This window comes from Cavia porcellus, unplaced genomic scaffold, assembly GCF_034190915.1.
Source record: "Cavia porcellus strain 051 isolate PalLab524CR breed Dunkin Hartley unplaced genomic scaffold, mCavPor4.1 scaffold_7, whole genome shotgun sequence".
NCBI lineage: Eukaryota > Metazoa > Chordata > Mammalia > Rodentia > Caviidae > Cavia > Cavia porcellus.
The window spans coordinates 90416062-90440562 of record NW_026947490.1 but is presented as its reverse complement, the minus strand read 5'-3'; the positions used below and the strand labels follow the sequence as shown (position 1 = coordinate 90440562).

The following is a 24501-nucleotide window of genomic DNA, read 5'->3' as shown; positions in this document are numbered from 1 at the left end:
AAAACATCTGGCAGGGTGAGGAGTGTGCCGATAAGGACTCCCAACTTGGAGAAAATGAAAAGGGCTTATGAGACACACAGGCACAGAATAGGGGCACAGTGGGACCTCAGCCGACACAAACACTGTAGACAGGGAGAGTTGGTGACCTGGAATAACCTGAAGATAGAGTAACACCAGGACTAAAAGCTGACCTACATCCATACTACTAGGCTTGTCAGCCCAGGAAGAGTACAGGACTCACCAACAGGCCCTGTAGGGGGAAGTCAGGGCTCACGGGCTCACCTGCTCATTGAGAGACCCAGCAATTGGACAAATATCAACCTTACACTGTACCCCTAGTTACATACTACCAACAGTTGACATTCATGGGACTGAAGGACCAAATATTAACTCGAAAGGGGAAATGGCAAAATGAAAAAGAAAAATGCAATCTCAAACATCCAGTCCACCAGGAGCAATACAGGAGACCCTGAAATAGAGGACTTCAAAGGTAACACACTGGAAATCTCTGAAAGGATAGCAAGTGAAACAACTCCATCAGGCTCTACAGGAAATGAAATTAAAGTAACCTCCCAAGTAAAGATAGAAATAACAACCTTAGTAAAGGCGTTGATAAGCACAATTAAAGAAGAAATAGAGAAAAAAGTACAGGAGCATGGGAAACTGATTGAAACCTTGAATAACAATATAGAAAACAAGCAGAATTTATGAAACAAAGAGACATCCAAGAAACAAACAAAAAAAAATCTATTCAGAGCTGGCAGAACCATTTAAATGAAGCTGAGAATAGGATTTAGGACCTTGAGGACAGGATCACAATTAGCGATCATGAAAGGATAGAACTTTTAAAAATAACAAAGCAGCATGAAATGACAATCCAGCAGCTTCAATATGATGCCAAGAGCAACAATGTAAGATTAACAGGCATCAGGGAATATGCAGGAGTCAATGTAAATGACCTAACTAAAATATTCACAGAAGTAATAGCAGAAAATTTTCCAAACATGGGGAAGATTCTGATAGTCACATAAATGAGGCACATAGAATGCCAAACAGTCAAAACCAACATAAATGTACACGTAGACATATAATAATTAAGATCTCAGACATAAAAACAGAGTACTAGAAGCTGTTAGAGAACAGACAAAACTCACCTATCAAGGAAAGCCCATTAGAATCACAGCAGACTTTTCAGCACAAACCCTCAAGCTAAGATGAGCTTGGAGTGAGGTATTTCAAGCCCTGAAAGAAAACAACTTTCAACCCAGACTGATGTACCCAGAAAAACTTTCATTCAAATTTAATGGAGAAACAAGATACTACCATGACAAAGAACAACCGAAGAAATTCACCTCCACCAAACCACCAAACCCTAGAAAGAGTACTGAAAGACATACTAGATAGAGATAGAAATGACCACAATCCCCAGAACAACAACAGAAAGAAACCAACAGGTAGGACATGCAGCTAAACAATGGGGAAAAAAGAAAGCAGACAACTGGACCATAACATGGCAAAGTCGAGTCAGTACATATCAATGATATCCATAAATCTAAATGGCCTCAATTCACCTATCAAAAGAAACAGGTTGTTGCAAGCAGGCAGTCGTGAGTTTGATCCCCGATACCGATAAAAGGAAAAGACAAAAAAAAAAAAAAAAAAAAAAAAAAAAAAAAAAAACAGGTTGACAGAATGGATCAAGAAACATGATCCCACAATATTCTATATACAAGAAACACATTTAACCCAAAAGGAAACTCATAGATTAAAAGTCAAAGGATGGAAAACAGTATTTCATGCAACAGGAACTCAGAAAAAAGCAGGGGTAACTATTCTATTTGCAGGCAACATGAACTTCAAACCTAAATGATTAAAAGAGATAAAGAAGGTCACTATATACTCATTAGTGGAAAAATTCAAGAGGAAAAACTAACAAATATAAATATATATGCACCAAATACAGGAGCACCCAACTACATAAGAACACAATCATAATGGGGGAACTTAACAGCCCATTGTCACAAAGAGATAGATCAACTAGGCAAAAAGTCTGCAAAGAAATAGTAGAACTGAATCATACCTCAGAGCAACTGGTCTTAGTAGATGCTTACAGAGTGTTCCACCCAACCATATCAGAATATACATTCTTCTCAGCTGCACATGGGACATTTTCCAAAATAGACCATATGTTATCCCATAAAACATTCTTAAGTAACTGCAAAGGTATTGAAATTATCCCATGCATAATATCTGACCATAGTACATTGAAATTGGAAATTAATGGAAAAAGAAATTGCAAAATCTGCATAAAAACATGGAGATTAATTAACAACCTTTTGAACAACCAGTGGGCTACAAATGAAATAGAAGAAATAAAGCAATACCTACAATTCAATGAAAACACAGAAACAACATACTGCGCCCTGTGGGATGCAATGAAAGCGATCTTAAGAGGCAAATGTATAGCAATAAATTGTCATACCAAGAAAAGAGAAAGAGCACAAATAAACAACCTAATGCTTCATCTCAGGCTTCTAGAAAAAAGAAGAGCAAGTTAAACCCAAAGCTCATAGAAGAAAGGAAACTGCAAAGATTAGAGCAGAAATCAATGCAATTGAAACGCAAAAGAAAAATGAATCAAAAAGCTGTTTTTTGAGAGAATAAACAAAATTAAACTGACAAACCTCCTGCTAACCTTATAATGACAAAGAAAAAACCCAAATTCACGCAATAAGAACTGAAAAGGGGTAAATTACAACAGATACCATGGAAATTCAAAAGATCATAAATACCTGCTTTGAAAATCTCTGCTCACAGAGTGGAAAACACAGAGAAAATGAACAGATTTCTAGAAACATATGAACTACCAAAGCTTAGCCAAGAATATAGCAATTTTGAATAACCCCATTATCAGCTACTGAAATTGAAAACATGATTAAAAACTTGCCAATAAAGAAAAGCCCAGGCCTTGATGGATTCACGGCTGAATTCTATAAGAAATTTAGAGAAGATCTGATGCCAATACTATTTAAACTCTTTAATGAAGGTGAAAAGGAAGCAATCCCTCCTAAATCATTCCTGTATTACTCTGATACCAAAACCAGAGAAAGAATCAACCAAAAAGGAGAACTATAGGACAATCTCACTAAAGAACATTGATGTAAAGATTCTCAACTAAATACTGGCAAATAGAATGCAGCAAATCATCAAGATTATATATCATGACCAAGTGGGATTCATTCTAGGAATGCTGGGATGGTTTAAAATATTCAAATCAATAAATGTAATATACCACATCAACAGAGCCAAAAACAAAAACCATAATGGTCATCTCAATAGATTCAGAAAAAGCTTTTGATAAAGTCCAACACATGTTCATGATAAAAACCCTTCAGAAACTCAGGATACACAGTGTCTACCTCAATCATATAAAGGCCATCTATGACAAACCAACAGGCAACATTATATTAAATGGACAAAAACTGAAAGCTTTCTATTTAAAATCAGGAACAAGACAAGGATGTCCACTATGACCACTCCTATTCAATATACTGGAAACACTAGCCAGGGCAATCAGATAAGAGGGAGAAACAAAAGGAATAAAAATAGGAAAAGAAGTTAAATTATCATTATTTGCAGATGACACGATACTATACATATAATATAGTAAAAACTATAAACTCCATTAAAAGACTACTAGAAGTAATAAATTCAGCAGCGTAGCTGGATACAAATTCAACACGAAAATCAGTAACATTCCTGTACACAAATGAAAAACTCACCAAGAGAGAAATTACGGAAATATCACCATCACAATAGCATCTGAAAAAATGAAATACTTAGGAATCAACCTAAGAATGTAAAAGACATACATACTGAAAATTATGCTACACTAAAAAAGGAGATTGAAGGGGTTATTAGAAAATGGAAGGATATTCCTTGCTCTTGGCTAGGAAGACCCAACATTGTGAAAATGGCCATACTCCCAAAACTGTTATACAGATTTAATGCAATCCCAATCAAAATACTATTAACATACCTCTCAGATCTAGAGAAAATACTACTAAAATTCATTTGGAAACAGAAGAAACCTAGAATACCAAAGGCAATTCTGGGCAACAGAGGCAAAGGAGGAGGCATCTCAATTCCTGACTTAAAACTATACTATAAAGCCATAGAAATAAAATTAGCATGGTACTGACAAAGAAACAGACCTGAGGATCAATGGAACCGATTAGAAGATGCAAGCACAACTATGAAGACACTCAGTCACCTGATAGTTGACAAAGGGGGGTAAATATGTTCACTGGAAGAAGGATAGACTCTTTAATAAATGGTATTGGGAAAACTGGCTTTCCACATGCCAAAGACTGAAACTAGATCCATGTCTATCGCCATGTACAAAACTAAAGTCTAAATGGATCAAAGACCTAAATATTAAAACAGAAACATTAAATCTACTGGAAGATAAAGTAGGCAGTCTTCTGACATAGGGTTAGGCAGATAATTCATGAACAAAACGCAAACTGCACAGGAAACACTTCAAAGAATCAACAACTGGGATCTCATATTATTGAAAAGTTTCTGCACTTCAAAGAATCAACAACTGGGATCTCATATTATTGAAAAGTTTCTGCACTTCAAAAGAAATCACCAACAGAGTGAAAAGAAAACACACAGAAGGGAAAGAACTATAGCCAGCCTCCCCTCAGACAAAGAACTTATATCCAGAACATATAAAGCATTGAAAAACAACAAACCCCCCAAATTCAAAGATCCTCTCCAAAAATGGGCATCTGGGATGAACACATTATTCTCAAATGAAGATATACAAATTGCAAATAAATACATGAAGAAATGTTCACCATTACTGGTCATTCAAGGAATGCAAATTAAAACAGCACTGAGATTTCATCTCACTCTGGAAAGAATGGCTGCCCTCAAGAAATCAACTGATAACAAATGTTGGCGAGTATGCGGGAAAAAATGGAACATTGCTCTACTGTGGTGGGAGTGTAGACTGGTGCAACCACTATGGAAATCAGTATGGAGAATTCTCAGAAGACTAGGATTGGAAGTTCCATTCAGCCCAGCTATTCCCCTCGTGGGTTTTTTCCCAGAAAAACTGAAAAGGTCATATCACAGTGATATACGTGCACCCATGTTCATAGCAGCTAAATCTTGGAGACAACCAAAATGCCATCAACCGCAGAGTGGATGAAAAAGATGTGATATTTTTATACAATGGTATATTACTTGGCTATAAAAAGGATAATCTTCTTTTTATTTTAAAGATACTTCATAGTCAAATGGAGACAACATGAGGCTGTTCTCATTCGTGAAATAAACAAGAATCGTATTTATATTTGGGTCTCTAGTGTAAAAAGGAATAAGAAATGTAGGAGTAATAAAACCCACAATGTGTAATTGCTATTGTAGAAAAGAGAGGAAAAGAAAGTGCTCTAAAGGACATAACTGCATGTATGTTTAAGTGCATAGCGTTGATAACTGTATTACTAAGTTTTTATTGGATAGTTGAACAGAACTGTTTGCCGTCTCGCTGTTTGAATGTCCACTCTGTATGCTTCACTTTTGTAATTTGAACAACTATTTATAAGAAGACAATATGTAATTATCAACTAGTGATTTCTTACTGTTTATTTTTTATTTGAAAGTATGTATTATTTCAATCTTTTTTGTTTTTTTTTCTTTAAATAAAAAAGTGATTATAAGCTGAATATACAAAGACCTCTATAAAACCAAATACTTTCCAATTACTATACCAAATATTAAGATTACATGCATTTTCGAGCATATAAGAATAATTAGAATTCTATGCATTTAAAAAGTGAGAAAATAAAATATTTCAAGGGTCTTAAAATGTCTTCATGTGTACTTCAATCTTCACCATCCATTATTTTCTGTGACATAATAACTTTAAGATTTACAGTTTAAAGCTTCTCCATAAAGTTCATACGGAAATATGACTACAGTATACATTGCCTCTTTCTTTATTAGGAAATGTGTTATTTAACAGTTAAAAAATAACAGTGACTCAAGTACCTTTTCTAGACCTTCTTCTTTAAGACTGATCACATCCAAATCAAAATCTGTTCGTAAGCCATTGGTTTTATTGAAAGTTATTCTGCCTGTGAGGCCTTCCCAATGAGCCTGTGGAAAAACAAAAGAAAACCAAAAATCACTAGAGTAGTATGCAAACACAGAACATAAATGCTTTCTTACGTCATAAGAAAACGTACTTTCATTACTTTTCATGAATTTGAATCGCTATAGATATTTAAAATATTTTAACTTGTCTCTGAAATTTTTCCTAAATTATTCTAGATTCAATATTAAATTTATTACAAATTTCATGTTGTACAGTTTCATTTTCACCAACATACGATGTTGGCTCCTCCAAGTTATGTAAATATCTGGATTTTTAAAATATAAAAGTTTCCAAAGTTAATCCAAATTAGATGTGTTCTATTATTTTTTTCATTTGGAAATAACTTGTGCTAAAATTTTATTTTTTTATTTTAAAGAGAATAAAACAAAACAAAACAGGTAGAGCAGAGTAAAACAATGCAAATAACACAATTTCAGAAAAAGACAACAAGTAATCAACGGTGCCTTCCACGATGTCTCGTGTTTTCTTTGAAATATTTGTCCATACCATCACATACAATAAGTTAATACAAATCAAATAGTATAAAAGCAATCAAAACAAAAGAACCCATAAGGGCTTTGAAGATCAGACAGTAGGAAATCTACAGTGGCTACCATAATGTCTCTCGTTCTCTTCAAAATAGCTGCCCATACCTTCATGCATATTGAAATCAAATAATTGAAAAAAGACTAAAACCAAGGATAAAAGCATTATTAGACTTCAAAGCAAAATGATAGAAATCATCTATGGCTACATGATTGAACAAAAATTTTAAATGATGCAATGAAAACCTCCAAATCTAATGTTAGAAATGATACACACCATGACTCAAAAGAAATGAATCCCAAAACATAACAGGTAATATTTCAATAGTGATTAAAAGGATTATCATTATCACAATATTCCTTAGTCTCAATGTGGTTCACAAACCTTCATCTGCTGGAATTCAAAAACAGTTTTTTATTAATTATAAATGAAATAAAAAATTATATATTATAACGTCTTCATCAAAATTTAACATATGTTGACTGGTTTGGAAAAAAAAAGCAATTCTGTCCAGTTTACTCTTAAGGAAAATTTAAAGTGGTGTCATGGTTTATGTCTGTGGCCCCCAGGCCTCATGAGTGTGAATTGTACATTTGTTATTCCTTCAGTGTCTAGTGCTTGGATTGATGGTGTCAGTGCTCCACCCACACAGGGGTGGAGCCAGGATGTGATGTAATGGCAGGAAGAAGGTGTGTCTTGCTCTTGGCTGGTTCCAGCTTGCTGTTTGCAGCTGCCATGAACTGCGGCCCAGCCATGCCCGCCTGCCTTGGAGCCAACTGAGTGTGGACTGAAACCTCCAAAAACTGTAAGAAATAAACCTTTCCTTTCCCAGCTTGGGCTTCAGGTATTCCATCTCAGCAACGAGTAAAAAGTAACTAAGACAAGCGGTCAACAAAATTGTAGAGCAGTAAGAAAGTAAATAGGGAATCAAGAAGTATAGTAATAGAAGAACGGGAGAGTAACACAGCTCTGGGGTAGAAAGAACAGAAATAGTTCAGTAGGTAAACTAACAAAATTCTAGCACAAGTTGCACGTCGGACTTTTTAGCTTCTCAAGCAGAGAATAAAATAATAATTAGGGTCCACTGATTAATATACCAGCTATGCAGGAGAAACAGCTTTCCCTCGTACTGAGGCCTAAGAAAGTTCTCCTGTTGGTTCTCACAAGGGGAACACTATGCGAAGTTCTTAATTACACCCTACAATAAATATGATAGATACCACCATAACACCATTTCTGTTTTTATTTTTTTAAATCTGTTTGACTGATGCCATGATACCAGTATTCGAATACACAGTCCAGAACTATCTGTTCTTCACCTAATCAATCTTTGGAATGTATTTATAACTCTCTGGTGCTCAGTTTTAAACTAGAAATAAATGTAGAGCATGCAGCAACCATAAAATTCAAATTCTCCAAGAGTATAAATGTACCAATAATTTTGGAGGAATTAGACAAAATTCACAGTTATTCTGGACAAGGATCTAGGAATTCTTATTCAGTTCTTTCCCTTTTTATTCTTATGAAGAACAATATCAGATGAATGGATGGGTTAGTATAAACTTTTATTGGAAAGTCTTACATGGTAATCATGTTTGTGAGTTTTATAACAAATATTAAGGCTCCTTAAACGTTTCTTAAACAGTATGCTAAGCTAAAAAAAAGACCTTTATTCACAATATGAGTGAAAAGAAGATACATGTATTTGTGCACATGTGTAGCCTTGAAGGGTTTTCCAGTTTTCTTCTTACTTCAGATGTGCTTGGCCCAGAGTTGCAGCAGCTACAGATAACATATGTTAAAATGTAAGGACTCTTTAAACATCTATATGGATAAATCCGTGAAAATTAACACAGGTGAAGATTCAGAAAGATACAAAGTAACAATATCATAATCAAGGAATCATAGGTCACAGGGATTCAGATTTTTGCAGTAGTATAGGTATTTTTATAAATTTTCAATTTACTTATAATGAAATTTATTTTATATTATTAGGGAAAATATTAGTTGTGTTTGGGAAGAAAAAGGAAAGCTTAATTTAAAATATAGTGCTTTTTTATTTTATTTAAAATAAAGTGAAAGGTCACCTGCTGGCAATTGAAATAATCTTACTTTATTCAGTTCAAGACAAAAGCAGGCAGGCTGTGCTCGCTCAGACTCACCTCCTTAATTAGGCTCATGAAGCGGGTCCCAAAGCGCCAGGGCTTGTGTCGATTACACTGCAAGGAGCTGACCGTCATCTGGGGAAACTGCTGGACAGCCACCGACACGATGTGCACAGCGTCGTACATGAGAGCAGCGTCGGTCTGCAGGCAGAGGGAAAGGAAGTGGACACTCACTACACGCGTGGGACCCGGGCCAGGGCATTCGGAAGTGGACGGACAGATGAGGTGAGAAACGCATACAGTTTTTTTATTTAAATGAAGCAAACATTTTCTCCAACACGCTATGGTTCATTTTCTTAACAGAAATGTGGTAATTAAAGTACTACATGAACTCCATTAGAGTATTTGTACCACCTATCTGTTCTTTGCACAGTAATAAGCCGATTGCACGTGGTGCCAGAGTTCCTGCTGATGCTGGAAATGCCTAAAGACATTTTTCTTTCCCTTTTTGATGTCTCTGTATGCATCTTACCTTGTCTTGACACAAACATGCTCTCTGTCTCTCTCTCTTTCTTCCAGAGTGAATGCACTTACTAATGTATGTTTGTGTAAGTCACATATAGTGTGCAGAAGAAATCAAGTAAGCAGTTTCCTTGTATAGGAGGAAGAAAAGAGCCTAAAAGATACTCATTCAGAATGCTTAAGACATAAACCCTGATCTTTCCTCAATTTTTCAAAAACTTCAATCTCAGAAATGATGCTGCTGTTTTGAATCTCAATGCATGCATTAATCCCTTTTCAAGAAACTAAACTTAATCCCTTGTGCTATTTTCTTTCTCTAAAATTTCCATATGAATAAAAGTTCATTTTCTTTTTCAAGTAAAATGAATATGAATTCTACTCTGCTGCACCTGCTCAAGTGACCAGTTGCTCTAGAGGTGGATGATAAAAATGAAATGTTTGTAAGTCACAACAAACCAGAGCCTCAGGGACTTCAAGTGCTGTGTTAAATGGACCCTCACATTGTGTTTGACGGATCAGTGCCAGGTTCACTACCTACAGAGGAGAGCCACACTGACAGGGCTGGTAGTGATGAACCAGACGCCATCTGCTTGGCATGCTTTAGAATAAAAGCGTGTGTTTCCTCCTCTCATTCACACAATTAGTGGGCTGTGAAATGAATTCCAAGATGAAGAGGAACCCTGTAGATACAGCACTTGCCACAACACGATACAAAATGAGTACACATAGTAGCTTTTATACAAATGGATCTTGAGGAGTTTTAGCATATGAAATGGAAAAGCACAATGATAGAGCATAATAATAATATTATATTATAGTTCATAAGTCTTTGAGGAATATAGCTCAGGTTGAAAATCCTTATTTGATGAATATCTGCTAATTTCACAAACCTGGTTGACTGCATAGTAAAAACTATTGCAGTGAAATGGATACAGACATAGAACATAAGCCTGAGGATTGCACTGATGTTTGTTTGTGGTTTGAATTAATGCTGAAAGACCGTATTTCATATACCACATGGTTACATACAAATAAGCTTCCATATTATGTCAGGTTGAACATTGTTTTCAAAATAAAAATATTTTTACAGTTTATTACTGTTCATAGGCCTACAGATAAATCAGTTCTTCCAGACACTAAGGGATGCTTCACAACATCACTACAAGAATCTTAAAGTTATATATACTCTAATTAGATATTCCTCTTTATGAAAAAAAAAACATGAAAATGAAGACTATATATACTAGTAAAAGTCTCATTGAAGAAAATGAAATCATATCATCGACCACAATGCAATAAACTAAAAATTATTAACAGAAACACTAAGCATTGACTTACTCCTGAGCAATCCATGGATCAAAGAAGAAATTAAGATGGAAAAAAGTGATGAAAACAAAAGAAAAGAGATAAAACATACACACCTGTGGAATACAGCAGAGTAACACTAAGCAGAAAGTTGACAGCAACCAATACGTACATCACAAGACAGAAACACTTCATACAACATATTGCTTAACCTCAAGAAAGTATAAAAGTTAGAATAAACCAAACCTAAAGCTAGCAGGAGGACAGAAATAATAAATATCAGGGCAAAACTAAAGACTGAAAATGATGTAAAAGATCAATAAAATCCAGCGCCATTTTCTTGAAAGGATAAAATTGCTGTTTAAACTTTTAGCTGAACTATGAAAAAAGGAAGAAGATTCAAATATAATTAGATAAAAAATGAGACATTACGGTTGATACCACAGAAATATAAATCATCAGATTATTATGAAAAACTATATTCCAACAAATTTGATAACCTACAAGAAACACCTAATTTTCTGGACACATATACCTTAATTACATTGAGTTATGATGAAATAGATACTGAAAAGACCAATAATGAATCCATAATGGACCATATTAAATCGGAAATAACATAGTCTCCTATCAAAGAAAAGTCTCAAATCAGATGTCTTCACTGCTGAATTTTATCAAATATTTAAAGGAGGAAAAGATATCCTTCCTAAGTAATTCTAGGAGGCCAGTATTAGCCTAATACCAAAACCAGACAAAGATAAAACAATAAAAAAGAAAGCTATAGGCCAATATACTTGATGAACATAGACTGAAAACGCACCAACAAAATGCTTGTAAAAAGGATTCAGTAGCACATAATAAAGGCTATTAAACATGATAAACTGGAATTCAGCTTAGGGATGTAAGGAAGGTTGTATATATGAAATCAAAAAACAGATTTCAACACATTCACAGAATGAGGGGCAAAGTTCACATAATCGTCTCAACAGATGTAGAAAAGGCATCAAGAAAAATTCACTATCCTTCGTGACAAAAAGTGCTGAATGATTTAGGTGGTGGGGTAGCAATCTACAAAATAATGAAAGCCATTTCTAACAAGCCAGTACCTCAGAGCGTACTCGGTGGAGGAAGCTGAGTATTTGACTCTATGATCTGCAAGAAGACAAAGGTGGCCGGTCACCACTTTCACTCAACATCATATTGGAAGCCCTAGTCAGAGCAGTCACACCGTAAGTGTCTACACAATCTTCCTTACATAAAACTCCAAAAACACCAGCCAAAAAATGTTTTACGATTAATGAACAAATTCAGCAAAGTGTGGGACATAAAAATCAATATAAAAATAAGTACCATTACTATACAGCAATAGTTAAATTATCTGAAAAAATCAAGAAAATAACCTCATATTAAATGGCTGTAAAATAATATAAAATGTTTAGGAATACATTTAAGTAGCAGATCAAAGACTGTTGCTATGTAACTATAAAACATTCATGGAAAAAACTGACAATATAAAGAAATGGAAAGATATTCTACATTTATAGATTGGAAATTAATATGGTTAAAATTCCCATACAACCTAAAGTGATCTACCAGTTCAAGGCAATGACTATCAGTGAATTTATTCAGAGAACTAGCAAAAAAAAAAATAGTAAAATCGGTATGGAACGACAAATCACTGAACGGTCAAAATAGTATTAGGCCAAATAACTCAGTAGATATTATACTACTTCACTTCAGGCTATACTACAAAGACACAGTGATCACATAGCATACTATCTGCATAAAATGAATATGTAGGTAAAAAGAACAGAATAGAGATCCTAGAAATAAACCAATACACCTGTAGAAAAAGATTTTTGACATATATCCTAGGACTATTTAATGGAGGAGAGTCTTTTCAATAAAATCACTGGCAAAATCAGATATACATATGCAGAATATAACTAGACCACTATCTCATACCCGTTCAAATTAGCACATTAAAAACTGAAATGCAAGGCTTCACCTACGAAACCCTTGGAAGAAACTGCAGTGAGAAATCTCAAGGACATTGAGATAAGAAACATTTTTGGAAAAAGATCTTAATAGAACAAGTAATAAAAGTAAAAAAATAAACAAATAGTATTACATAAACCTGAACAGCTTTTGCACATGAAAGGAATCAGTGACCTACAGAATTAGAGAAAACATTTACAAACTACACTACTGATGGATTCAAATGCAGAAACATAAGGAACTCAAGAAACTCAACATGTAAACAAAATAAGAAACAAATAATGTGATTAAAAATTGGTCTTGGACATAAATAGATATTTTAGTAACAGGCATATGAAAAGGCACTCAACATTACTAATCATCAGGGAAAGGCAGATGCAAAGCACAAGGAGATATCATCTTACTCCAGCAATAACAGCTGCTATTAAAGAGACTAAAGATAACAAGAAATGATGAGAATTCAGCTTACTGAAAAAGGAACACTTGTACACCGTCGATAGCAAAACACATTAATATAGCCACTATGGAAAATATTGTGGAGTTGCCTCAAAAGCTTCAAAATAAAGCTATCATATTATCCATCAAAGTCACTTGATTATTCATCCAAAGGAGATGAAATCAGTATGTCAAAGAGAAGGTAAACTCCTACGCTGTTTGCAGCACTGTTCACAATACTCAGAAAGTAGAAACCACGTAAGTGCCCACGGATTGATGAATGGATTGAAAAACTGTGGTCCATATACAGAACAAAATACTACTCAGCTATAAAAAAGAATTAAATACTGTCATTTGCAAAAACATGGATGAAACTACAGAGCATTATGCTTAGTGAAATGAGCAGACACAGAAATAAGAGTCATGTATAATCTCACTGCTATGTAGAACATAAAAATTTGATCTCCCAGAAGTTAAGGCTGGAGCTGTTTTTACTAGAGGCAGGCTGGCGGAGCAGGGAGCAAAAAGGAAAGGTTGGCCAGTGAGTACTAACGTGTAAGTGCAGGATGGCTATGTAACAGTAATACACTACACAACTCAAAAACCTAGAAATTACTTCGTGTATTTTCACCATGAAAAAATTGTAAATCCTGGACCAGAGATAAGCTCAGTGGCACAAGCACCTGCCTGGCAAGCACAAGATCCTGTGTTTGATTCCCAAGGCCAAAAAAGGAAAATGTAAGTCTTGGAGGAGCGAGATTTGTCGAACCAGCATCAAATATTGTACAATCTGCCATGTCCGGAGGACAACACAGTGTCCCCTAAGTGTGTACAGTTTTTATGCTTATATCTATCAGTTTAAAATGAATTTAACTTTAAAACATGAATACTTTGTGAACAAATTATTTCTTGAATTTATGCTTTAAAGTCTGCTTACTTGTGATAAAATGATGAACAGGACTTTTGAAGTCACTCAGATTATTTTTCAGTCCAGGGCGATATTTTTGTTTTCCTTTTAGACTAGCTGTCTGCTACCATGTAATTGTTTCCCATTTACTCTCATATCACTTCTGACTTACCATTTGTGTCCTCTTTGCAAAGCTGTGTATGTATTATTCTTTCTACTTTAAAAGCTATGAGGAAATTTTTGTATTTCACGATGTTTCCTTACATTTGTAGGATTGCATGTGTTTGGAAATTTTCTATTATTGGAATAAATAGCTAACATTCATTCTGTTTTTACTGTGTGTCCTTAAATTTTTTTTTTTAATTCCACACTCATACAACTGGAAATTCATCGTGTCTGTATCAAATTGGAAAGTAAAGCAGAGGCTGGTCACACTGCTGGCTCGAGACAGAACAAGAAACAATGTGCACTGGGTCTGTACTTTCTATCTAAGTCCCTTGCTCAACATTCTGCACTTCATTAACAAAAACAGTGAGTTTGAAGATAGATGGTAAGAGAAATATCCATAAATATTTGATTCTCTTACTCAATATGATTTTTGATAAGCAGTAAATATTCACACAGTAAAATGCACTGTAAAGTAAGAAAGGTAGAGTTGTGCAGATGTGTCTTATACAAATTCAGAAAAAAATATATTAAAAAGAAATACATCAGTGTATACAATTAGGCTAAATACTAGGCCAGGTTCAAAGCCAGTAATGTCAACCAGGAACAGTTTAACCAAAGAAGTAGATTTCTGGGGCTGGGGATTTAGCTCAGCGGCATAAGCGCCTACCTTGCAAGTGTGCGGTCGTGAGTTCGATCCCTGGGACCCATAAAAAAGAAAAAGACAAAATAAAAAGCAGTAGATTTCTGAACTGCAGAACAGAAATCATCACTTAAAGAAATTTAGAAACAGAAAACAACTGAGGCCTCAGAAATTGGATTACATTAATGGTGTCTGATTAGCACGATTTCCAGTAAATATTAGGGCTTCTTCAAAGCAACGCCACATTAACCGTATCCTTTTAAAACATATCTTTGTATATCAAACATTATTAAATGAAAGTATTTGGTTCCAAGGAAGCTGAGGTGAAACAAATGGCTTAGATTCCCAATACAGTTAGGAATGCTCAAATCATGGGCCTCTATTCCCGTCACTGACTTTGAGGGAGCCACCAAGTCACCTTCACAAGTTCCTACTGTCACTGACTATGACCAATTATTAGTAAAATCTGAGCATCGTAAGTATAGAAAATGGCCTAAACTGATTATATCAAACCTAGGAACTGAATGAAATAAACACCCTACACTGCCCAGAGAAAGATCATTTTAAAAATAAAATACGATATAGGAAATAAAAAAACACGTACAAATTAGAATGCAAGAAGAAATTTAGAGCAGATCGTAATCCTAAAGAATCCTGACTCAGGGGAGGTACAAAGACTACTTAAGAAGGATAAAACTCTAGAGTGAGGAAGTCTGATCTGTAACTTCTCACAGTTCCCACTTTCCAAGCCACTTCACCTTAGTCTTCTGCTGTCCATCTGCTCATCAGGAGATTCTCAAAGGGCAAAGGGCCTGCAGCGCCTTTCAAATTCCAGCTTAAATTTTAGGGATTTTACCCTTTCTCTCAAATCTAGAGATTTTTGCTCATTTTGATAAGTCTTCACTCTCTCATCTTGAGTAAAATACTTGCCTTATCTTGATGAGAATGCAAAGAAAAAACAATGCAATAGAGGAGGAGACACAGATGAAATCATTATTTTTATATTATTGTTACTATTAATTAACATCAAATGCTTATTCTTTGCCTCATGATTGTGTTGATTTCTCCTTTAATTCTCACAAAGACCTCATATTTTAAATATCACTATTTTATTTTAGAGAGTCACAACCCAAAGCTTAAAAACATTAGAGTTGGTCTGGGGATTTAGCTCAGCAGCATAAGCACCTGCCTTGCAAGCATACAGTTGTGAGTTTGATCCCCGGTACCAATAAACAACAACAAAAACACACAACAACAACAACAAAAAAAAACATCCGAGTAATTCTCCTAAATGAAGATCAGGAAAAATTGGGAGAAACCAGACTCATGTAAAGCCTAACTCCAAAAGTGCCATCCAAATCACCGAAACCACCTCAGGCCATGTGCCCTCTGAATCTAAGAATTTGGTAAAGGAAGGGAACGGAAACTAGAGCCTTCTACCGGGAGGCACTTTAGTGATTGCTGACTGTGCTTCCCGTCTAGTTTGTCTCCCAGCTAAGCTTCAAGGTACAATTTTAGTTCCCAAAACAAGTTTAAATTTTTTTTTCTTTATATAGCATGCCTACTTTAAAGCATGCGTCAGGATTTAATACAATAGCAACCTAACAAGTTATATTAATGCTAAATATGCACACAATTTGATTACTAAAAGCCATATGAGCTGGTTAGATGATAAATCTGTAGGCACATCCTAAATTACAAAAACATTACATAAATTGGAGTGGGAGATCTCAGTAAAGAAGACATGACAATTTGCCCAATCTTCTCTCTTTCAATTATAATTATATATTTATTATTATATATAATTTTACACATATAATTTTTATATAGTATTTATATAATTATATCTATGTATATATGTCACATAATATTTGGAAGCTGCCTTGTTCACCCTGAAGTGTTATCCCTGAAGAACGGACAGGTGAAACAGACGAGACAGTGTTAACTAAGACAGAGAAGAAGGCAGGCCTGCACTGTCCATCACTTCCCACGCATGCATCTTCCAAACAGAATGGCGGGCACCTTGAGAGGTTCCCTGAGACAAGATTAGACCTGGAGCTTTGTATTTCTTTCCAAAATCAGGTTTTAAACTATAAAAAATGTCAGCCTAAAGCTCATCAGGCAAACCTGTGCAATCCAGCTCCACACTTTAGTAGACGTAACAGTGATCTTTCTAAGTGGGTAGCTTGAAAAAAATACTTTTAAATATGAGTGAATCTTAATAACTTATTATTGGACTGTTCTTCTCCCTAATCCAATTATTCTCAGGAATAAAGGGTATAACACATGCAGGTGAAAGAGTGACAAATGTACTTTCTATGGCTAAACTATTGCCCCTGAAATTGGTTGTCACCAGTTCAATTTCCTGTATGTCAGGTAGGTTCCTGACAGATGAGGCTTTAAGACACTGAAAGATAAATAAAATGTGTGTATGCTTACATTTTACTCGTGCTCTACAATGTCTACTACCTGCTCTAAATAAATAAAACTAAAAAACCAAACACACTCAAATTTTCCAAATAATTAGCATGATTTGATTTTTGTATGCATAGTTGAAACATTTCCCAACATATGAAAAATAATAATGAATGTTCTAAACATTTTAAAAATTTACATGTATGTACTTAGGATCATTTATAAAAGAATATGTAAATAAACTATAATTACCAGGCATATCTATGCTAAATGTGTTATATTATTTCTGATTTTCTTTGCTTTCATAATAAGCATCTTTGTGAGGTATAGGGATAGATGCTATAGGGGTTTCAAAATGATTAACGTAGTCTTCATTTGCATAAATCATGAAAAATAAAATTGAAAAACTCCTGACCTATATCCAAACAGAAAGAGATCAATGGTATGATCTCTTATGAGAAGAAAACTTCTCAAATATAATCAAGATTTCTCTTTCCAAATATCAGTCCATAATTTTTTTTTTTGAAGGAGAGACATTCTTTTGAATCACTCTAGACTTCTGTCCTTCAGGTGGCACGGATTTGGGGTTTTCTCTTTAAACTTTTACTTTGAAGAATTGAGAATCTAGGTTTATTCCAATTTATTTTTTCAATTTTGCCAAAAAGAGTTATATTTATCATAATATATTGTTCTTTGTTTATGGTAGAAATTTTTTATATTTCAAATCTCAGGCTGAGATACAAATCACCCAGAGTTTATAGCAGAGTGTACCTTTAAAGTAATCAGTCTAGATAATAATTGTTACAAATTTCCATAGCAGAATTATAGTGATTATTTCATGGGTATACACATAAGTAAATTTTCATATTTTAAATTTTTGATTTTGGATATAGGTCAGGAGTTGGATATAGGTCAGGATCATTTACAGAATATAAATTTTGCTCCAGTTCAGATATTAAAAGAGTAATTAACATTTTTCTGTGAATACACTTCTTAGATTTAATTTTATTCTAGGTATACCTAGCAACTTCCTAGATAAGAATCCCTGATCTACATCTTTTTTTCTTCCTTGCACGTTCCACTTTTAATAAAACTGCTTATATTTTCTCCTCTTTTTATCTTCCTTTGTAGACCACAATCATTTGTCAGGTGAATACAGTATCTACTTTGTAATATCCTGTATAATACTGCAGATATTGCCTTGCCTATAGTCAGTACTTAGAGACATTTTTGAAATACATATATGAATTCAACCAAAAAGTTCATTTAAGCAGTGAAGGAAATCGGTATCAGAGAGCTCTGCATAGCAGTCATACTCTGCAATCTAGCCAGGATGTATTACCTCCCAGAGGTACAGTGAACCAAATCTGCCAGTGGCTCTGACCAGGGAGAAATGTGAGTGCAGCCTCTGTCCTGTTTCTAAATGAATTTATAGTAACAGTTCTGTGAGCACATTTATCTTTCCATTAAATAAGTGCAAGCAGGTCCCCTCTGAGATCTGAATGCTAGCTGGCAGGTGGCAGATCCATTCTGGAACTCCTACGTCTCAGAGTTTGCTCATTTCTGAATTCCCATCTGAGATACAGTGCATAACACAAAGGGCTGCATGGTCTAATAAATGGAACATAAGTTTATGAATTCTGGATCTTACATTGACTTTGCCTTTTAACTAAAGCAAATGACCAAAGTTTTCTTTGTATGCTTTTGCCTTTTCAAATTTTATAATTGAACATTTTACACAACGTTCTATCATTTTTAAAAGCCAGACAGTTAGAGGGGAGAAATAATTGCAAATACTGAGTCTTCAGTGAGAAAAATACAGATATTAAGGACAATGGGCAAAGAGGTGGATACCAGCCTTGGGAGCTCCCTTGCATAGTCAGCACGAGCCTAAATGGGACACAGAATCTTCGACCTGTTTGAACGAAAGAGAAGGGGTCACATAAGAAAGGCATGCTGGTGTCCACTCCCAGGGCTGGCACACTGCACCACACTCTGCCTGGCATGAAGCACGTACACGGTGGCTGCTAACTGAACTGGGAGTAATGAAGAAATGCACTCAGAACCAATCAGAGTCGATTGTCACAAAACAACTCTCCCAGTTCCACTGCAGCTGCCATTATGCGGCCTCTGCTGCCAGCTCTTTGTAGCACTCAGAAACAGAGTTCTTTACCAGCAGCTGCGTGGTCTGAACAGACTGCATGAGACAATACACTAAAGCAGTTTGCACAGTTCCTGGCACACACTGCAAAGGCAGGTGTTAGATGATGATGGAATGAACACCAGAAGACCGGTAATCTCTCAGGGAGGGATAATATGCAAAACCAGGAACTGATTTGGAAAGCGTAATATTTCAACCCTTGTGCACCCACTGCTAGTCTAAACAGAACAGGCCACACACTGTTCAAGAACACAGATTAGTTTCTAAAAGAAGGAGCAGAAGGAAACGATCACACACACAACAACTTGCTAGCTGTGAAAGTTAGTACATGTGTGATGCCATAACTCAGTTGAAGTAAGACCCAAAATCATGCATGCATTATTGAAACATTCAGAATTTAGAAAAATGGGAGTGGTGAAACATTATACCACCTTCTATTTATTAAATAGAGCGCTAATGTCAGTTTCATACCAGGAATGTGGGGCTGTTTTCTAGTCTTTGGTTTCTTCATCTATAAAATGAAAGGATGGAATCAGATTGTCTGTGAAGTGTCCTGTGATTTACACTTATATTGCTAGGAAATACAGATTTTAGTATGATTTTATATTGGCTTTTTAATATAACCATAATCCTTAACTGTCATCTTCATATAATTCTTATGCTTCGTTTGCTTACTTAGCAAACGTTTGTACTGATGTCTTATGAAAATTAATAAATAAAGACAACCGAGTTCACTGTTTTCTGTCACTCTCTGTGTTCAGGCTCTAATCAGTTTCTGACTAGGCTAACAAAACCTGCCAGCATGTGTGGCACAGTCACTTCTGAGTGTGATTTCATCTCTGCTAACCTTCTCACTCAAATTAAAACCCTCCCCCGGTCTCCTGATATTCTAAAAAGGAAAACTACAATCTTTTCTTTTTTTCCAATCCCATTTTCTAATATCTCAGTATTTTACTTTTTTATTGTTTTGCTTTCTCTTGAACAGTGAAAACGCAAATCTGCCTCTATTTCCTGCTTTTGAACTCACCAGAGATCTTTCTGTAATAAAGATTCATTGAATTAAAGGATATTTCAGAAGCTGTGTCATAAAAAATTCTTTAGCAACAAGATGAATTTGTGTCTCCACTGATGTGATGTTTGCTATGTGTGATAGGTAAAACAGAAAATAGTTTTAAAAGAAAACAGAGACAGAGACACAGAGAGATAGAGAGACAATACAGTCTCACATCCAAATTGATGAGTTTAGAAAAAAATTCAAATTTAGTCATGCTTTGAAGATTGAATGAAGAATGCAGTATTTGGGGGTGGAGGTTGCAAAGATTCAGGTAAGAAATGACCTGAGCTAATGTTGATGCTGTAACAAGCAGGTTTATTTATCAGGGGCCCTATAAATGGGAATAAATACAAGGAATGATTGAAATATGTGGTAAACATCTACATTTTTAAGCCACACTGCAGTAAAAGACACATTGTCATTAATTGCTGTCCAAATGCTCTCTCACTTGGAACACACTCCATCATTCTTGCTGTTTTCTGAAGCTGTTCTATAAATTCTCTTTTGTGCATAAAAATGCTATAAAAATATGACCAAGTACCATCCTACGGAAAGGCAGAATTATCAGAACACTGCACTGTGTTCTAATCTATCCTGGTTAACTGTATCTTGTACTGTGAAACTTCTTGTTCTACCTAAAGTCAGAAGGCCCATGAATCTTAAATGTTTTGAATAGATTTGGGACACTGAGGCGAGCATGACAGGAAACTAAGATCATGAAACAGAAAGTGACAAGGACAATGGATAAGTATGCTTAAAGTAAAGGAGAGTATTATGTGCTTTATAGTCAACGGTTTTAAACTTTAAACTTTCACTGTAGTTTCTATCATACCTTATATCTATCTCTCTCTAATGTTTTTGCCTCAAGCTAAATTTTCAAAATCATAGTGACTGCTAGTTAGTTTAGTTTGAATACTAAGTAAAATAGGTCCTAACGTATGTCTGATGCTAATTATGACAATAAGAATTTGTTTGGATCTTATTCTGTATACAGTTGTGATATTTCAGTCTTTCAAGAATTTTTGCTGGAAGTCATTTTCTTTAATAATACTCCAGGGTAATTTTGGCAAACAGTATTATTTTCCTATAAGCTTTTAGAGCATTAAGAGGAATGAAATTTAGCACATGGGTTTCAAATTTATAGCCATTAAAGTTTTAGGGATTTTTATTTTGTATTCTATTTACCATGAATCTTTTCTATATTTTTGACTTAAATATTTATTTTTTCCTTATTTACATCTTTAAAATGTACTGCTTCTCAAGCAGAATTCTATTTACTATTAATTACCACCATTTGTAAACCCCCTTACACATTTATACACTTTCAAGATGCTTATCAAATATGTAGATTAACTTCACCTTTTAGATATAAATGACTAAGGGACAACTGGAAAGCAGGTTAGGGAACACCAACAGGTTTTCAATTAAAAGTTTCATTTAGCTAATGTAATTATTCTCACCTAATTAAATTTTTTCCTACTAAGATCAATCTATTGAGGTACCTCTTTCTCTTTAAAAATGGTCCATGAAGCTCTTACTAATGTCCACAAACCAAGCTGCATTGATGAGACTGTTAATGAACTCTCTGGCAACAATGCACCAACCTTAATAATTTAGATCCTGTTAAATGTTGCCTGCTCTTTATTACATTTGGAACTGTTATTGATTTAGAGAATGGTCAATATCAAGAGGAAGTATTCTTTGCACTGCCAGGTAGTCTCCAATCCATCCAATTACCCTGATATTCGAGCTCAAATTAGCTCCTTGTATTTGAATTTTGTATTTATCTATATGTTTCATATTTATTCTTTTCAATATGATGAATTAAAATTGATTTTTATAGTATGAACACACTGGGATTCTAATTTGAAATCTGAAAGTATGCAACTAAAAACACACAGGAAATTGGGATTTCTAAATTTGAATATTGTGTAAATACTAGTTCCAAAGGTATGTAAAAGTTGACAAATCACAGTTAATATAGTTTCCCAAACCAAAATTTAAAAACTAAAAATTTAGACCTTTCTGCAAAAAAATAGACAATGTATATACAAACGTCATATTGACATATGTTCTTTATGAGTTTTTGTTTTGATTGTGTGTTTAACTTCTTAGATTGGGCTTATTACTCCACAGAAATTATAACTTCTCAGAAAATATTTCCAGAAATATGGAAGTTTTAAAGTTTTAAAATTTTTAATTCTTAGTGGTGGTGATAAAATGCCCATCTTTCTTAGCATCATTTTCTTCACTTTCAATGAAAATTGTGGTCTATTTCAAAAAGTAGTTTTAAGTATAAAGTTAGAAAGTTATAGAAAACTCTTAAGTACACATTTCTTTCAATAAACAGTCGTAACATGTAACAGATTAAGAATGTTAAGTAGGTTACAAACTCAGGTGGGGCAGCGGTCTCGAAGAAAAAGAATCACGGTGGTGCTAGGGTACAGTACAGTTCAGCTGCAGTGTGATCGCCTAGCCTGTGGTGGCCCCGGAGTCAGCTCCCAGAAGCAGGGGAAAGCAGACTGATCTACAACCCTGTATGTTAGAAGGTACCGCAGACTTCTGGCTGGAATGCTAACCTTCCATGTCTTCCAGTTCTTACTTATTTTTATTGTTCATTATATGACGTTATGTTTATTATTTGATCGATCTATTGAGTTATTGATTTCACTAGCTATTTTTATTACTGTGAGAAATACCGCTGTTTGTTTTCTTGGGGTTCCTGAATAATTCTACTCCCACATGAAAGTTTTCCTTCTCCATTGTCTTCGCTCCATTCTAAGAGCTCCACAGCTTTGATTCACTTATTCAGCAATATGTTGTTATTGTGTTTACGTGTTCCCCTCAAAGCCTCATGCATCATAAGGTGCTTTTCTTTGGGGGTGGCTGAATCTAGAGTCATGATTGATTTGCGGTGCAGGTTTGGATTAAGGGCGCTAAGATTAAGAGTGGATGATGGCTGGATCCGTCCACTGACTGGGTTGTCACCTCTCTAATCTCCATAGACTGCATACATTGTAAGGGACAGAAAAAACAGAAAAAGGCCTCTCTCTCTCTCTCTCTCTCTGTGTCTTTCTCTGTCTCTCTCTCTCCCCCTCGCCCTCTCTGGTCCCCCCCCCCCGGCCCGTCTCTCTCTGTAGTCATGAATTAGAGCCAGTCAATTATGGACGGAACATTCTACAAGCTCTGATCTAAATAAACCTAATACAAGGGGGATATGATAAAGGTCAGACTAGAATTTTCATTTAGTTTTTCTTTGGGTTTTTGTTTGTTTGTTTGTTTGTTTGTTGTTGTTTTAGGATTATACTCTAATCATTTTCTGAGATTACTAACGTCTCCCTTCAGACACTTAGAATGTTTCCTTAGGCAGGTCTTCAAATATAATTCCGTTTTAGGTGAAGGGATAAAACAGTAGCATACGGAATTCAAAAGACCAAGAGTATGATTCATCTGTGTGCAGTTCATTGTTGCCTCTTCAGGACCTCTTCTCACTGTGTCAGATCCCTCTTCTCCTCCCCTCCCTTCCCCCCTCTGATCTCCTAGGTCCAGGATGAAGTATATGTTTCAGGTCTATTCACAGCATCAGGCATAGCCTCAAGCCGGGTCATGAGTTTAACCCAAGCCTCTTGGGAAGACAGGCAGAGGCAGTGACTTCCCTCTGGAGCTCTTGGCAGTGGACTGCAAACCTCGATGTCACCTCTGACCTCTGTCTGACAGATGGCCTCGAGAGATGGAAGAAGATGTCACAGGAAAGAAGCCTATTGGGGAAGACTTCTTTTGGATGCCTGGCTCCAGATGTATTTGAAGACAAGTTTTCCTGTGCTTTACAAATTAAAGACCAAGATTCTTTCTTTGTTCTATAAAATAACTCTACTGAAAATTTGTACAGCTGAGACTGAAAAAAATTAAACAATATAGTCTTAGACTTCAGTTTCTTTTTTTTAATGGATATTTTTACATCCATATTCACAAGGGAATATCCCACTGGTTCATACATTTAAGGAAAAAAAGACATGTAAAAGAGGGTTATAAATAACTACATATGGAAATATTATAAAATATAATAGCTGTATTAA

At 35.1% G+C, this 24501-nt stretch overlaps 1 protein-coding gene across 6 annotated transcripts in view; it reads right to left on the bottom strand.

Moving 5' to 3' along the window:
- Grik2 (glutamate ionotropic receptor kainate type subunit 2) overlaps positions 1–24501 on the bottom strand; it is a 611950-nt gene that overhangs the window by 237558 nt on the left and 349891 nt on the right. For all 6 annotated transcript variants that reach the window (XM_063253933.1, XM_013148503.3, XM_063253934.1 and 3 more), the window contains 2 exons: positions 8878–9021; positions 6064–6171 (listed from right to left, as the gene is read on the bottom strand). In XM_063253933.1, coding sequence (XP_063110003.1) covers positions 6064–6171; positions 8878–9021 — 252 coding nt within the window. The remainder of the gene's footprint in view (positions 1–6063; positions 6172–8877; positions 9022–24501) is intronic.